This window comes from Protomyctophum parallelum, assembly GCF_964188405.1.
Source record: "Protomyctophum parallelum genome assembly, chromosome: 7".
Taxonomy (NCBI): domain Eukaryota; kingdom Metazoa; phylum Chordata; class Actinopteri; order Myctophiformes; family Myctophidae; genus Protomyctophum; species Protomyctophum parallelum.
The window spans coordinates 12,412,495-12,430,717 of record NC_139705.1 but is presented as its reverse complement, the minus strand read 5'-3'; the positions used below and the strand labels follow the sequence as shown (position 1 = coordinate 12,430,717).

The window sequence follows — 18,223 nt, the reverse complement described above, 5'->3', positions numbered from 1 at the left end:
GACATTTTCTCGCCAAGTAGTACGATGAGAATGAACAGGAAAATGAGGATTAGACAAGATGGGATGGCTATTGTCGAGTGCTACAGTAGGTTAAGCATGCAATTGTGCACTGGTTATTCAGGTATTAGAAATCATTAATAGGCACTATGTAACTATAGGCTATGTGCTTAACAGTATGCAGTAAATTAAGTGTTGTGCTCTAAAGTAGCCACGAACACTAAGGAATTTGATAATTTCACTCACTTATCTACTCTACTGCATACAGCAAACCCTCAGTGTTCATTTCTCCATTTGTAACCTTGAGAGTTCAAATGATTTGTACACACTCAGAGTTAAATTAACACCATGTTATTTACTGTGGTAGTAGTTGCAGCTCTAATCGAGTTTTAGGTGCTAGTATGTAGCCATTACAAAGGGCAGGGCAGAGTTGGATTGATGAGCAACAACAGCTGAAATGTGAGAGTGGAGATGATGCCAGCTTGTGGTACCGTAGACCCTGAGAGAGGAGGTAGTGTGCAGCGCATCGTGGCACGCCTTGCAGCGGGTTGAAAATGGAGCCTTACCGTCCAGGATGTCTCCCAGGCCCTGGGCCCGGAGCAGCTCCTTCAGTCGAGTCACCTCGTCCTTCAGGTCGCGCACAAGTTTGTTGTTGGGGTCCTCGTTGATGACAGCGTTGCACTTGATGTTCTTGGCACGGTCAGCATAGCTGTCAAAGGAAGGGGGGGAAACAAAACAGGATAACTTCAGTGCATGAAGACGTGTGCTTCTCGAAGTACAGGTATCCGCCAGGCCGAGTTGCCTACCCAGGGCCTGCAAACTTTGGAAGGCAGTCATAGCCACTTGGAACAGGATCTGAAACATCTAACTTATACACCTTGATCACATGATCCCCAGAGATGATGTGTACCGATTTGTGTGAGTTTTGGACAAAATATGTAGTAGCAGCAAAAAGTGTGTTTTGAAGAAAATGTGTTAAATATGTTGACTGTACATCCAAGAGTTATAGGCCAACATGTGAAGTGTAGCGCCACCATGAGGAGGTTTGAAAAATGTGAAAGATGAAGGTTCTTCCTTGGCTTAGTGGGAATGTGCATGCAAAGGTTCCCAGAAATCGCGTTCTGCATTCATGATGTGTGGCATATTGTGCAAAACAGACCGCCCCCACAAACTTTGGAAGCAAATCAGGATGGAATATGAAAAATCGGACAGATCTGTCTTGATCACATGACTATAGAGATAATGTATATTGATTTCAGTGAGCCAAAACAGTCCTCCTGGTGGCACTACAACAGGCTAATGTGATGCTCTGGCCTCCAGGGAGTGTGTGTGCACAGTTTCACGATGATCGGTCCAACGATGCCGGAGATTAACTGTAAAAAAGACGGACAGACTAGTGGTCCAGGTGCATGCCACATATAGGCTCTGGCCTATATGTGGCACCTGTTCGAGTCCCGCTCATGATGACCTTTGCTGCATGTCTCTCCCCTTCTCTCTCTTTCCTGTCCATCTTCACTTGAAACTATCAATAAAGGCAAAAAGCCAAAAAAAAGACGGACAGACACACACAGACATTTCAATCATTCTGTGTCTTTAACAGAAAAACGTACCGAAGCGTACTGAGTGTTTCGTCATAGTTGATGTCTGCAGGACTGAGGGCAGCTACCATAGCCGTTCTGGAGTTTCCACCTGAAAACACAGCATCCATAAAGGGTCAGTTCTGTGTCACTGAAAATCTACTCTTGTGACCGAGGGGCACAATATCAGAATCAAAAAGGGAACGGTCTGCTACAGTGTGCAGACACAGACACTTGTGGCTTTTCTTTGAGCCAGGAATAATCTTGCTAAACATTTAATGTACATTATTATCAGATAGATTTCCCACTGAAAAGTTAGTCGTTTTCTATGATTAATATCATACCAAGGTTCTCCCTCAGCAGCCATGTCAAAACAGAGTCTCTGTATGGGATGAAGTCAGTCTTCTTCTTCTTCTTGCTCTGCGATAAACAACATAACATGTTATCTTTCCTGTCTGGGAAGACAGCGACATTAACATTATTCATTCAATGTTCTCTGTGTTAGCACTGAAAATGACAAATGATCACTGACAATGATCATACATTAGTATGATGACAAATATCTCACATATAGCAGAAACAAGGTCATATAACTGAATGATTGTTTTAATAAACACACTTTATTTTATTTTATTTTGTATTCAATTGCACAGCTTGTAGATATGCTATGTTCGGTTAAGAGATATGGCGAAGAGGAGAAAAAAAGAACCGACTAAGTATTAATTCATTTACTACAGTACAAAGGGTTTAAGTCGTTTAATGTGGAAATGACACAGTGGCATGATCAACATTTGACAAGGATTATCAAATCTTCCTTTTATTTTTTTAAAGACTTAGCATGTTAATAGTTGAGCTGTCAGAGGGTTTACCTTGCTGATAGTGTTATCCTTTAGGTATGCATTATCAGCACAAGGGACAGAGAGAGAACACAAGGGCAGACAATATTACCGCATGCCAGTGACATACACAGATTCCTTGACAATACTAGGAGAAGAGGGAACAGTGGAGGAGAGAGGCTAAGAGAAGGAAGACCTATTAATACAGAGGGAGAGAAAGAGGAGAAACAGAGAGACAAGATGCACAACTCACCACTTCGGCCAAGGCAGATATAACCTTTCCTAATGTGGTCAGAGATTTGTTGATGTTTGCTCCCTCCTACAACAACACGGAATAAAGCAAATGTGTGTTATTCCTGAAACCATCCGTTAGATTTTCGGCAATAATCCAGTTGGAAATCAGCTGAAAATCTGTATAAATTAACCTAAAGGGAGATTTACCTTTAGCCTGGTGCCCGTGGCTCCTGTGGAATCTGCTCGTTCACTTCCTGCCAGGTCCACCAGACTGATTTTACTGACCTGAAAAGTACAATACATTGATTTGTAACATGCACCAAACCAATATGTAAGATGCACCAATGAAGATGCACCAGGGATAATCACTGCCATCACAATCATTCACAGTTGCTAGACCATTATTCACACGGTGGCCATTTTGCCCTTACGTCAAACCAACCCTGAGTATGACAGAACAGCAGAATGGCCACCAGCAACTGGCCTCTTGAACCCGTTATGAATTCATTCAAGCTTTTGAACAAATGCAACCAAACCACCCCCCAAAAAACTGTAAATCATTTCAACTATGTGAGTGCTACTGGGAAAATGAGACATGACCCTGCGATAAAATCTGTATCTCACTACAATAGGCATTGTGTTTAGAATAACACAGTGGCTTTTGTTATCTCTACAATCGGAGGAAATGTGGGAAGCAAAATCCCAAAGGGATATTTATTTCCTCAGATAACCACACTGACCAAGTCACACTATTGTCTAGACCTCAAACTCGGAGTTAAAAGAAGTGTTGTCAGTGGATAAAATAAATGTGTCCTCCCTAATTTTATCAGAGCAGAATGATTGGTCATGGTGTCATGATGTAATAAGTGTGACATTTTGTGCTACAATATTAGTTTACGTAACCGTGTGCACGTTTTTTTTTCCATTTTATGCTTTTATTTATTTTTGCCATTTCCCTTCTTTAGTTCCTATGGTAGTGTACATTATACACAAATCCCCTTATTTGTTATATCGAGTGAATTTCCTGTTTTGCATTTTTAAACACAGCTTCAGAAGTTGAAAGTAAAACATGGTGAGAACCCCCACAATAGTTTCTGAAGCAGGAGTTAAGACATGTGGAGAACCTCCAAGATAGGTTTCAGAAGCTCAAGCAAAGTCTCAACAGAAGGTTGCCTTTCCTTCTCCCTCTGACCTTTTCTGTGGTTTGGTCTGTCTCGCTGTCGTGTTTCTTCTGTGTGAAAACAATGGTGAAGACTGCATGGGACCTGCTGCTGGTCTCATTCATGTTGGTGGCGGCCACAGTTCTGTAGGTCAAAACAGAAAACACTTGTTGCTGTCTCCTTGTTTCTATGCTTTTCCATAAACCCATGCCCCGTTTTCTACTTTAAAATAGCCAGCCTACAAGCTGACAAGTCGTCACGCTGGCTCATGTTGTTAGTTTGCAGATCAGCTATGTTTATTTTTATTTAAGGATAGGATGGCAGTTTGAAAGTGGCTAAAGCTCTCTGTGGGTTTTATAAATATTAACCAGTGAAAAGTATTTAACAAGAACTTGTGCTTGAATACCAATTACATTGGATCCATTGGAACACAGGTTCCGTTTCCCCATTTCCTGAAAAGCGCCAATATTGTATTTATCATTAAATAAAAAGGGACATTAGGGCCGGGGGCACGTGGCACAGTCGCCTCACAGCTAGAAGGTCCCGGTTTGATTCCTGCCGGGGGCGCTGTGGGCACTGGGGGCCTCTCTCATACCCTAGGGGGGGGGTGGCGAAAGGGCCTTTCTGTGGGGAAAGGAACTGGTTGGAATAACGTGTTCCTTCCACGTGCTACTGGGGAAACTCTCCTCTGATGAGAAGTAGCCTGCTCACTCCTCATGCATTGAAGGAAGCATGAGCTCAGTTCGGGGCTCTCCCCAGTTTGGCAGAGGGAGAGTAGCGCCCAGGATTACAGCTTAGGCATTGGCACTGGGTGAAAAAAATGAGTCACAAAAATCGTGGGATAAAAAATAAAAAAAAGAGTATTGACTGAATACTTGAATACTTTCAGGACACAAAGATTAGTTACAATGAATCTCAGGACTCATTTGAATCATCGTTTCTATTAGAATTTCACTGGGGTGTAAAGTCTGTGTGAGACCAGGGAATCGTACATAATATTATATTGTGAGGACACAAAACATAAATACATTTCACAGGGATCGCCACATGGGAGACATGGGCTTTATACGCCATGTTCTAGAAATAATCCTTCTGAGTCAGCATGGGAAGATTATGACTGGGTTGGTGGTGTCACACACAGACACACTTATTATTTCCGTATCACTCTAGTTCTACCCTGGTTTAACCAGTCATTTATTTGTGTGTGTCCGGGTAGCTCAGTCGAACACAAGGTCATGGGTTCGATCGCGGGCCTGGGTAGCGCAGCTTGGGTGCGGCAAGTTGTGCGGCAAGTACTGGGAGCTGATGTAGTGGGAGATTATGGTGCGCTCCGCTTCGGCAATCCATCTCCCAGGGGTCTAGCGCAACGGGGATAGACTCTCGCGTTCTTGGCCTCTCCGACAATAAGCCTCTCCGATCTACTACTTACAGTATTTGTGCTTTTCTTTCCGTTTGTCATTTTATTTATGTTAAGTGGCCACAGTAAATATTTAAGCAAGAAACACACAAACACACACATGTGCATACACATTCCGTTCAAAAAATAACCGGTCAACAGTGACAAAAATGCAGGTTTGATGATTCCCGATGATTCAAAACCAATCTGCAGCATGTTATAAACACATGAATAAATAGCCTAATAGAATAATGATGAATCCATCATTATTCTATTAGGCTATTTATTTCAAATACAGGATGCAGGTGTTAACTTCCCACATCGTTACCCCTTTTCCCCCTCAAACGAAGGGTGGGCACTGGGCAGTCCACTCCGCTTGCACAGTGGAAGCAGTACTAGCCTAGAGATTATGTTTAGCAGGTTTCACTTCTAGGCCAACAGGTTTACTGTACTTATGGGTCCAGAAATGGGCTCTTAATTAATTAACACGACTAGTAGCTACAGCCCGATGCCAGATTGTTGGGACACAGATTACCAATGTGTCATCTAATATCTTGTTAAAAAGAGCAAAACGCAATCCATCATTTATTAATTTAAATATTTAAGCACTGTTCAAAAGTCTTCATAATAGCAGCTCATGTGACACACTGTGAGCTTGTAGATCTGTAAAACGTGTCACACTTTTCACCTACTGTAAAGCACTGTATGAAGTCCGGGACGGTCAAATAATGTCTATTGGTCTGGATCTAGAATGACCACCACCCCATCCTCCTCTCCACAGACCTCCGAGTCATTCTGAGGCCGGGCTTACCTGGACTTGTTGCCTGCATCCATGAGGTCAGCGATGTCTGTATAGGTGGTGACGGCAAGCTTGGACAGGTCCTCCACGTAGGGACCCAACAGGGGGTGCTCTCGTACACGCAAGTTCCCTTTGTTCTTGGGGTTAAGCAAATCCCGAACTCTCTCGCAGTAGATCTCCATATAACTGACCTAGAAACCACAGCATGAAGAATATAGCATCAGTTTGGCTGCCCCCAGAGTTATGCTGCGAAGGCATCGACTTGGAACAGCACGCAAACTACATTTGTGTGGTTTTAAATCATGTAGGTCTGCTGCCATGTAGAGTTATGCCCAGAGGAAGAAAGTACGGCTTCTGTGCCGTCTGCTGAGACCTTAAGAACTTCACAACCGCGGTGAAGCAATAGCAGGATATATTTATCTGGGATAACTTTTTATGACAAAATGTATGTGTTTATATGTACCGTAGGTGTACTTGGCATTCCTAGAATCTGTAAAAGTAGAATAGTGTAACTTCTCAAGTGTGGAACCTTCTCCCAGTTTGGGTCCAGGAGGGAGAAAAGCAGGATAGAAGAGAACCCGGCTGTGGATCGAGGGTTTCCATGGTTTTCATTGTAAACGGCTGCAGACCGTTATTATAGTTGTTGTTATTGTTATTGTCATTATAGTTGATATTATTGTTGAGCATCTTTGTGTCCCCTCTCTCTCTCTCTCTCTCTCTCTCTACAGTTGAGAGCAGAGCCTGGGACTGCTCAAGGTTTATTCCTGTTAAAGGGGACGTTTTCCTTGTCACTGCTGCCAAATGCTCGCCTAGTAGGGAAACAATGGGTCTCTGTTCGATGTGAAAAGCTTGAGACAACTTGCTGTGATTTAGCACTATAATAAAATGTAATTGTATTACTTTGGGGTAAAACATAAGAAGTATATATTATACTGCATTATTCAAACAAAGTGCATACAATATACTTTATTGCTGACAGCATTATAATAATGTATGTCATTATGCGGATGCATTCTGGTGACCTAACATCCAATACATCGCCTGGGTAAAATTACCAAACAGCATGAACAAAATAGCCAGCGCTCAAAATACTGTACATCATCTTAGATAAGAATCACCTAGCATTTCATTTTCATACTCAAATTTAGCTATCAGCTTTGAGCAAACAAGACATTTATATTTCCACCTAATAACGTTTCGTAATAGCGCCGTTGGCCCGTTGCTAAGGAAACCCTAGAGCTCAGAAGCTGCAGGCAACGTGAGATTGATGTATTATCAGAGTCAACAGAGCACCAAGACTTGTGAGGGTTCATATGAGAGAGAGAGAGAGAGAGAGAGAGAGAGAGAGGGTTCATGAGAGAGAAGGGGTGAGAGACAGAGAGAAAGGGAGAAAACAATGAGAGTGTGGGAAGTGGCGAGAAAGACAATTATAGAACCCACCCCCCAGGCAGTTAACAGCGCACCATGACTTGAGGGTTCATCAGAGACAGAACAAGGCAAGTTTAAAGCTTAATATAAGCTTGATTCATACTTGTATGTATGCCAGTGTTGCACACCAAAAATAGTAGATGTACAACGCACCGCAACCGCAAGCTCCACCCCCCTGGAAAATGGAAGTGAAAGGGAAACAACCGTTTCAGTTGCGCATGTGTGACCGTACCCCAACCCTGAGTTACACACCAGTGATGCACCCTCTACAAGCTCACGATGCTGTTTTTCACTGTGTGACACCTGCACCTAAACTCAAGACAGATTCTGCCAACAGCTGAATCATGTAGCGTTGTTGTTAGTAGGAACAAACACAGAAGCACCTGGGAGGAAGTGGACAAAGAAAGGGGAGGAGCCAAACAGAGTTCCTGTTCCTACACAAAAAGGAGGTGGTGTCCGCAGAAGCTAAAAGATTTATTTTTGCCAAATTGGTTTCCAGATTGATACTTCCGAAACCAAGTGTTGCGCTGAAGCGTCAACACTTCTCCCAAGTGCGTTTATCGAGTGACATGTGTGTTTACCGACCCCCCCCCCCCCCCACACACACACACACACACACACACACAGCCCCACCCCCCCAGGCAGTGTGAAACTCACCTCTACCGAGTAGGAGAGCTCGCCTTTGTTGTTGTCTGCATTGATTTTATCAAAAAGGTCTTCACAGAGCTGAGGGGCAGAGAGAATAAATTTTTACTGTCAATTAATTTCATTCGGGAAGGAAAAGGGGAGATGTAAAGGAAATGCGGAAATGAGATCAATGGATAACTTTATGAAGTTATGGATAAATAATAAAGAGAAGTAAAATTTTGGCGGATAATATTTTATATGACTTGTTATTCAGTCCCTTCATACGAAGTATAAAATAAACCAGAAGGCAGACATAAAGATAACGAGACATACAGGAGAGTAAAACTAGGAGTAAATATGAAGTGCTTGACATTAACTTTTTGAGGCACTTGTCCTTCGGACAAGTACATTTCCCATTCACTTGTCCGGGCATAAAAGTCACTTGTCCGGAGCACGAGCACACGCAAATACTTTTTATATCAACTACCTGTAAGTTTGTTTTGGTGAATACATGTTTGAATATTCTCAGTTTACAAGTTAATAGCCTTAGAATGTCTGTGATCTTACATACATTTCATGTATTCCAAATACACTGCCATAGGTCAGTTCTATCCGCGCATGGTTAAAAGACTGACCTCGTCGGCATTTAAACTTGTAGCACTGTGTGTGCACTCATCCGATAATTAATTCCTAAGAGGTTTTGGGGACTAGTTTCATATTCATTTGAAAGTTCTGGCAGAAAATGTGTATTTATTAAAATATCTCCACTTTCACAACATCTCTCACAACATTCTCTCCTGCGAGGGCCCAGAATGGGTGCAGTACTGAACATACTATAACTTCCTTTAGGAAGCACAAATGTATTGGGCACAAAAAATAGGTGGTGTGATCAATTACCCCACAATAATCGCAACACACCTGTCAATTGTGTGCCCCAAACGTTTGTGATTAGGACGTTTTACTTTTACACGTTTTCTGCCAGAACTTTCAAATGGATATGAAACTAGAGGACAATATTTTACTCCCAAGTCTTAGGAATGAATTACTGTACAACAACAGTATTATTAACAATATTGTAAAGGTGATTATTAGGACAGCCAGACAATAATGCCAGACAATATTGTTGCCAAGAGCGTCACAGAAAAAGTGAAACCAAGAGTCACTTGTCAAACGGACAACTAAAAATGTAATGCACTTGTCCGGCAAGATTTATTACTTTACTGAGTAAAGGATCTAAAAACAACAGTAACACTAATAAACACAGGTTTAAATAAATGAAACACAAGTAAAACAAAATGGGATCCAGTGTCCATTGTCTAAAGGGAGAGGCATCTTAGAAATAGAAAATAAATTTTAAAACGTTTGGATGGTTTTGCAGTCTGAATCTGGTTCAAGGTGGTTTGTAAAAAATAGGTTGGGTCTGATTTGTCTACTGAAAATAAGGCCAGGTTCACAGGCCCATAGGTTTGATGAAATTGGACATCGAATGATGCAATCTGCCTTAGATGAAGGTAAGAAGACATTTAAATACGTTATACAGAAATGTACCGCGACTAAATTCATCTACCATATATTATATACATATACTGTATGGGCAACTGACAGCCCGGGGGCCATATGCGGCCCTCACCTTCACTTCATATGGCCCGCAGGTTAATATCCCAATATTGATACATAATTAATAATTTATTTCAGCTGTTACAGTACATGCATTGCATTTAAGTTCATAAAGTTAACATAATTAACCTTTAACTAAAAAATGCATTTGAAATTAAATAAATGTTACTTTTCAGGATTCCAATTCAAAAATAGCAGATCTACCAGCTCAAAGCGCGTCACAGTGCGACGCGTTTTGAGCTTGTAGATCTGCCATCAGTTTATGCAATGTGGCCCTCTGGAGTGAGTGTGGAACTAGTGTTGCCCAAGCCTGATCTAGGCAAATGGCAGCCAAGAACATTCCAGTAAGCTCATCATCATCATCCTCAACATCCAGGCCATTGGTCGTCAATACCGTAACTCATTTGTGATGTGCCAATGCTGGAAACTTAATTTCTTAATGCAGTATGCTCTCGGAGAAGAATGCTTAGCTGCTCAGTTTTAAGCGGCAACCAATTATTGTAGATGACTAAACGCACACGAGACATGTGCGTCGAAATACGTCAAGACTCGGCAGTCACCCCATTGCTCGTGTTCATTTGAAAAGGCAGTTCGTCTTAAACGACCACACCGGACAGTGTAGATTGCAAGGAGACAGGAGTCTTCAGGGGTGGGTGTTGAATGCAAGTTTCTGAAGGGATCTGAATGGGGTCATTCTGAGTATTACAGTATGTCGTATTATTCGGTCAGCTGCTGATACACTCCTGGGCTGGAATCGTTGGTAGACCTACATGATCTGCAGCCGTGTCTATTTCGGGTCATGCTAAAATACTTTCATGCACACCTTACTGGTCATAGACACATCAACTGCCAAATGATGACGTAATTAATAATTCAAGTTAAGCCTTTTCCTCTCTATGGAAACTGATTCTAAGCAAACAGATGCAAACCTAGGATTATTCCTCCTCCTTACTGGTAATAAACATTGACTTCTGCCAAAATGTGGTGTTCCTGGGTTGTTGTTTTAGTACAATATTCTTTTTCCGGATTGAGCATTTTAAAATGTTCTTTTTAATATTCTGTTTATCCATTTTATAAACAAGGCACATGTTTATCACATTTATGTTTATTAAACATTTATCACCAAGCAAGAGCTAGCACTTGACCGACGTTCAATGCTAATAGCTCCATCCCTATACTTCCAAAACTATACTACCTTTGTCCCAGAAATGATGTCCAAGGAACCAAGAGATAGAACAACATACAGTTCCTGAGCTTCAGGGAAGGTTCCTGTGCCTAAAAGGGGCCTATACTTACCATGGGAATGATTCCTTCTTGTCCCTCCTCCTGCTTGCCCATCATTGTGTAAGATTTGCCAGATCCTGTCTGTCCGTAAGCGAAAATGCAGACATTGTAGCCTTCAAAGGCATGCTGCAGCATTTCTTTGCCAATGTCATTGTACACCAGGTTCTGTGATGCAAAGCTGGGGTCCTCCGGCTGTGGGAAAGATGGAAATGCATGATTAAATAAATATATATAGATTTATTGAACCGATTCAAACTGGGAAAGCATCCGTGTCATTTCATACTTTGGCTATTGAAAAAAAAACAGATATACAAACTCATCTGCTATTTCTTTTATTAAGACAACATTATTAAGACATGACATGACAGGATATAGCAACATATGTTTTTCAGAAAACTTTTAGGATTCAGAATACATTTTTGGAATCGGCCCTTTCAAACTCAGTCAGTATTGTCAGACGCTTGTTTAGAATCTGAAATTCTGAATATGCAGAGGCTCACCGTAGTGTGTGACCAGTAGGAGTAGTCGAAGCTGAAGGACTTTGCTGGTTCCTTTGGTTGTTTGGGGTTGAGAATGACTGTTGGAGAAGAAACAGATACATGTTACCACTGACATTTGGCCATTGTGTGAAGATAAGATAACGGCCACTTCCTTTTATTTCCAGTTTAACTTGGAGCACAATGTACAGTGATTTTGTGCCACCATAGGCGTTTTTTTTAGATTAAAAAAAAAGGGGGAGATCCACGCACTTTATTCAACCAACATTTTTCGAACTGTAACGGTCTTCATTTGTCATAGGCTTTTCTTTGTTTTATTATTTCAGTTTATTAAAGGATTAACACATACATTGCCAGGATATGACACATTTAGTTGAAGATGAAATCTTTGAGGAAACATTATTCAACGACTGGATTTGTAAATGAGCCATAAATATAGTTCCATAGTTGTACATCATGGACAAATCACAACATGCCATTCAAACATGGCTGTCTATATAAATACTTCCTGTGCAGTGAATCACAGCACCAACACAGATAATATTTGGAACGAAAAGTGACACAGACCATTGACCAAATGCAAGCTTACTTTCCTCCATTAGTGTCTCCCATAAATGCATTATTGTGTGGTGGGGCCAGCCACCAAAGTATGATTTTTTTAAAATGATTTTAAAAGCAAATAACAGCAAAAGACCCCCCCCCCCCCAGTGAACACACTATCAGCTAGGATGCTACGGGAAAGACTGAATTGAAAGCCAACTAAGCATGCATGTGTGATTGTGTGTAATCACCATCTTCGTCCTTGATCTGTGTACTACAAAAGCACTGCATTTTAACCACATAAGACCCACAAGGTTCTACATACACTGTCACCAACTACTCCTCCGCCGCACCAAATCCTCTCAGTGAACACATAGCCGATCTACAAGCGTGGCGCATTGCAAGCTTGTGGATCTGTTTTTTCCGCGAAAACTTCAACCCAAAATAGGGGCGCTATAGGGTTTGTGTGGTTAGACAACAGAACAGTGATAGTTCATGGATGGTAAAGCATGTACCCTTCCCTCCCTGGCCAACCAACCATCACCTGTTCTGTCCTCCGTGCACATGACATGATGATGACGATGACACCACGACATTCCTGCTCTCCCCAGCCGTTCCCTATGGCCCACACAGACATTTCTTAATGAACAACAATCTGCAGCCATGTCTGGCATGTCATCCCTTTCAAGCATGCTCGCTGGTCCCACCGACACAGATGTCCCAGCTTTCCACACCAAGAGCAGGCTAAGCCTTTGCGGTGGTATCGGCAACAGGGGGGAACAGGGAAAGGAAAGGGGAGACGCACACAGCCAAAGGAATGACTGTACTGTAAGGGCTTTCTAGACTTTAGTTGTCTCCCCCCCCCCCCCACCCACACATACAGTACACACTCAACACCCATATCCCTTGACAGTACTGTGCCCGAGTTGGCTAAAGCTGCCTTGCACTCGGGCCAATTCAAAGAGCTGGCTGGGGCCAGCTAGACAAATGCATACCTCCACCATCAGAGCAGAAGGGGGTGGCGTAGGAGGAGATGGAGTGGAAGGGTGAGTGGAAAAAAAAGGAACAGACATGGCTGAAGTAACGGGCGTGCCCAGGACATAGCAACCATCTAAACAGACCAGCAATAGAAACCGAGGGAAAAACCCCACAGCCCAATTTACATGCGGGAATCAAATCACAGCTATGGGAACTCTGCGAGGGCATTTTACAGCCTTTTCAGCGCTTTCCAACATAATCTCTGAAATCACATCCTCAAAGCAATAATTAGCTCTTACATATGCAAATGTCCTGCATCGTCAAAGGACCAATTAAGCGCAGGTCTGTGGCTCCCTCCTTGAGCTAAAGGGGGGCTCGAGAGCATTTTGCAAAGAGATGCCTCCTTGTGTAGAGTGAGTGAGTGACTGTGTGTGTGTGTGTGTGTGTGTGTGTGTGTGTGTGTGTGTGTGTGTGTGTGTGTGTGTGTGTGTGTGTGTGTGTGTGTGTGTGTGTGTGTGTGTGTGTGTTCAGAGGATTTCAACGCACTGATCAATAATGCAGCGGATGCGGAGAGCAGGGGATTGCATATCGCCCTCCATGGGTCACATGCTGACAGAGAAGCACAGTGTGTCCTCAGAAACCTGAATGCCAACTGCTGCTCCAGTTTGAATATGTGATGAACATGGCAGCTGCTGCTGCGACGAAATTCTAATCTTGGTAGGAAGCTATAATGCAACCTGGCGCAGGTAAAAAACTGTATTTGCACCCCCACCAAGTGGTGCAGCAACTCCATTTTGGGCACTGGAAGAGGAGACAGATAGACAACGAGAGAAGGGGGCGGGGGTCTATATAAAGCCCCATTTCACCTCTGACCTGCCTCTAAAGGGAAACTGGAGCGAGGGGGTGAGGTAGAAATGTAGTACTTATGTTACTAACGCCCTTATTCCCTTTTCCAGGAACAATCATCATTAATGAGAGAGCAGGGCTATCTAAGCTCTGTTCCATCGCCCAGCAGTGGAACCTGGCTGATGATCAGATAGGTTTCCTGTGCCAGCAGCATAGATGGGGACATGAAGGACACTGGTTTGACCATGACACTGGGACAGTTGGTATACCGTACAGTATGCCCACGACAAGTTAAACTAACAATAGGAAACAGGGCTACGCGCCAATACAGCATGACATGAGCTTCAATATTTTGGAACACATTTTGTGCGGTCCACCCAGCCAATATTCCGTTCAAACTTGCGGGGGAGGCAAGAAGTGGAACGAAGGAACTGGGGGTTTATTTTTTATGGGAATAATGTGGGACAGGATTGTGACACAAAAGAAAAACCCATCTTAACGCCGCTCTCCCACAGTACAAACTGTGATTCTTAGGAATACGGTCGGCCGGGGCATTGCGGCTCTGATGCGTACTACACACCTGTTGGCTGCTCGTCATTTTGTCGAAATTGAGGCTTATTATTTGACTGCCCTTGTTATGTGTCAATCTTGATAAGAATGTCAACTAAAGGCCAAAAAATGTCAATGTAGTGTGAAATGGGTCCCTGCGGCTTCGCTACATACTAGCAATCAATACAAGGATAACTGGTTGCTGTGCAGGCTGCGTCTGTGAATGTACACATCCGCTCTGTGGTGATTCATGCTCACGACGTGGCATGAACGCATCTGGCCCCAGATAGCTGCCTCCTTGTCCATCTGCTTGTGCGTCATAGGAACAGGTCTTTTATAAGTCTATTAAAAAAGTGCACCATGGAGCAAGGACTTAAAAAAGTACTGTGACATGACAAAATGAATGCATTAACCCATCACGATAAATGGAGGGTGGTTATTACTTTTTGTTCCAGTCTTTTTGTTTCCCCGCATTCACAATTTGTGTGTGTTTTTACGGAGTTAGTTTCGTTGTTCGTTTACCCACTGTGTATTGCTGTGTATCTGTATCGCCAATAAAAGTAAAATAAATGTTTCTTTGATCGAACAGCACAGTGCCTCTGAAAGTTAACTGCAAAACTATTATAAAACATTGAAGAGTGAAACAGAAAGGTCTGAATTGGACTCTGACCACATCTTTGTAGCTATGCCACTGCGCTCTGACCACCTGGTGTGTGTTAGTCGTCTAACTCTTTCAAATGGGCCTCATGGTGGCCTAGCTAGCGGGGATCTGCACTTTTCTAGTTTATTTTATTTTCACAAATAGCAAAATAGCAGATTGATCATAATGTAATGCGTTGTGTGAGCTTGTACAGTAGATCAACAATTTTCGTTATTTGATTCGCTTAACTGTCAATCGCCACCGAATGTTTTCGGCCAACTGGCCTTGATCAGTGTGAAGCCTTGCCGAGCCATGAGGCCCATAGGGCAGGAGCCTGCTATCTCCTGTTTCTGTAGCGTGAGGCAGTTTGATGTACACCCCCTGGACAAGTACACACTAGTCTGGACATGACACTAGTATGTCGCAGGCACTTACCCCCAATACAACCCTTGATGCTGAGTGCCAAGCAGGGAGCTGGGTCCCATATTTCAGTCTTGAATTGAGTCTTTGGTATGACCCGGCCAGGGAACGAATCACGACCTCCCAGTCTCAGGGCAGACACTCTAACTACAAGCCCACTGAGCTGGTGTGTGAAGTTGAGACATTAATAAACCAGATCCAAATGGCCTTGTTTGTGACAGTGATCCATATTATATGGCTCACCTACTTTGTCCCTCTGTCTCAAACAATCTTAAGTAATTTAACTCACACACTGTGTTTATTTCTCTTATAAGATAATCAAAAACTTGCACAAGCTGTCAATGTTAATAGATATATTCCACGTAGAATTACATCTTGTGTGTTAAAATGGCAAACGCATCCTTGTGCCTAATGAGCAACGCCGTCACTCTGCCCTTCTCAACCATGGCAACAGGTATGCGACCAGATTCCGGTTGCCATAACAACCTCAACGTGACACACGTGGGGGGGGGATGCAGCACATTGCATTCTGTTGTCTCTCGCCTCAATACTTACTGCACTAATGTGCATGAATAAAGGAGGATCATTTACATCCAGCTATATGAATCATAATCAGTGATAAAAACATTTATTTATTATTTATATTTGATCATTACTAAATTCCAAATCCTCAAAACCCGCAAAAGGCACACGACCACGGAATCAGGATTTATTTGTCAGACATTAAATTAAACTTCTAAATTCAACATTGTTGTCTTATAGGCCTATACAGAATACTTAATTAACAGTTTGCAGAAAGCAAAGCACAGGAAAGTACATCTCAATACAGAGTACGAAATATATGCACCTCTTGTGTATTAAAACCTTTTTTATTTCTTTGTGATAAACGCAAGAGTAGTAGTTGAATAAAAACACCCATAAATAAATAGCTGTGCGTGAATACCGGAGTCTCTTCCTTACTTTTGTTTATCAAGATTCTTTCATTGAAATAAAGTACTAGTTGAATGGTCCTATACCAGGTTCTGTCTAGCCTAAACTTCATTCAGCCATGAGAACAGAGAGACATCATGAGGTCATTATGTTACAACTCTTATCTCCCTTTCACTTAATGGATGATTTCTTTCTTTTTTAGTTTATGTTTTGCTTTTGTGCCTTTATTGATAGTCACAGTGACAGACAGACAGGAAAGAGGGAGAGAGGGAGAGAGAGAGAGAGAAGGGGAGAAACATGCAGCAAATGCCTTCATGAATGAGACTCGAACACGCGACGCGTCTGTCAGGCCAGAGGCAAGCTGCTGTTCCATCATCCTGGCTCTGTGGGGTGGCAGGTTATGATGAGGGGGGGAGATGTCAAATGTTTATCCTTCCCCATCCCCAGCGACCTGGATGATCAGATCAGCTCCTCTTTCCTGGCCAATAAGGTGCCTGGAATCCACAGGAGCTCTCCATTTCAAGGATGGGTGGATACCAGTTAACTAACCACATCCTGCTATCTCAAGAACAACGCACAGCTGGATGTGCCTGGCAGACATTTTGTGTCCAGGCCTTCATCGCAAGGACAATGTGAAAACTATGCCCCTAGTAATTGGTTTGTTAGAATGTCTGGGAGCACCAGATGGGGACTAAAAGCTACCCCCATTCATGTGAAACTAACAGGCAAGTGGGGCCTAAAATGGCTGAAAATGTCTGCCTCTCTTCTCCAATAACACTCTAAAGTGCTCGCTGTCTAGCTTGAGTCGATCAATAGCTACAACTCAGAGCACTGCCCTACGTCACAGACTGTGCAAAGATTCATTTAATAAATTGCATATTTAAGAACAAAAGAAAGCAGAGCAAATGTCTCAAATGCTGCAAGGAACCAGACATTCAATCACATAATATCTGTGCAGCATCGTCATTACCATATGTGCCCCTTTCTGCTAGGCTGAGGAATTTTAATTGCTTCCCTGGGGTCTGTGTGCATATGTGCAGCAGTGTGATGTAACAGTTCACCGTAGGCACCATATAATATCTTTGGTGAATTCTCTCGGCCTCTCTAGAGCTCAATATCATCTATTTTGACATGCTGTGATAACTGCACACACCTACGTCACAGTTTACCAATGGCTGGTGCAGCAGGAGCAGGAGCTTAACATGAACAGATGATTTTAGCTTCACCCAAGCAACATTAATACCATTCCTCCATCTTAAAGAGGAAACAGAAAGAGTTTACAGGGCACATTCTGAACGGACACACACTCTCCACATGTTACATCCAGTCTGTTTGCCAAGAGCCTGCGTGAAGGCTGGGTTGTCAGGGCCATGCAGCACAGGTGTCGGAGAGTTCTCACTGACCACTCAACGCTGAAGTGCTAAAAGTAGCGTCTGAGCACTGCTGCACAATTCGACAAACAGCTGAGACCGCTGCAGCCAAAACACAGCAAACCCAACATCTCCAAAACAGAAACTGAGGCATGCGCTATATGGATTACCTCCTTTGGATACAGCACACATATGCATGCACCAAGTGCAGTAAACCCTGCATTCGACCTGGATTCGAGAGCACAACCTAAAACAATAGCTATGGGGGGAAAACATTAAAAAATAAAGAATGGGGACCGCTCCTGCCAAAAAGCTTGGATCTTTCGGAGCATGGTTAAGCGTTTTGTAAGCTTGGGGAGCTGTATCGTCACAGCTGAAACTAATATTCCTAAGCTCAGACCGGGGACAGTACCCACTACCCACAGGGAGGACCAGACGTCAGACCATGACAAAGTTTAATCCTATTAATGATAACAGCAGTACATAGTATTTCGGCAT

General features: G+C 42.8%; 1 protein-coding gene across 5 annotated transcripts in view; it reads right to left on the bottom strand.

Moving 5' to 3' along the window:
- kif1b (kinesin family member 1B) overlaps positions 1 to 18,223 on the bottom strand; it is an 88,393-nt gene that overhangs the window by 54,242 nt on the left and 15,928 nt on the right. For all 5 annotated transcript variants that reach the window (XM_083769172.1, XM_083769175.1, XM_083769173.1 and 2 more), the window contains exons 3-12: positions 11,456 to 11,532; positions 10,968 to 11,147; positions 8,085 to 8,153; positions 6,012 to 6,190; positions 3,837 to 3,948; positions 2,852 to 2,929; positions 2,664 to 2,729; positions 1,919 to 1,994; positions 1,608 to 1,686; positions 564 to 706 (exon numbers count right to left, since the gene is read on the bottom strand). In XM_083769172.1, the coding sequence (XP_083625298.1) occupies positions 564 to 706; positions 1,608 to 1,686; positions 1,919 to 1,994; positions 2,664 to 2,729; positions 2,852 to 2,929; positions 3,837 to 3,948; positions 6,012 to 6,190; positions 8,085 to 8,153; positions 10,968 to 11,147; positions 11,456 to 11,532 (1,059 nt within the window). The remainder of the gene's footprint in view (positions 1 to 563; positions 707 to 1,607; positions 1,687 to 1,918; positions 1,995 to 2,663; positions 2,730 to 2,851; positions 2,930 to 3,836; positions 3,949 to 6,011; positions 6,191 to 8,084; positions 8,154 to 10,967; positions 11,148 to 11,455; positions 11,533 to 18,223) is intronic.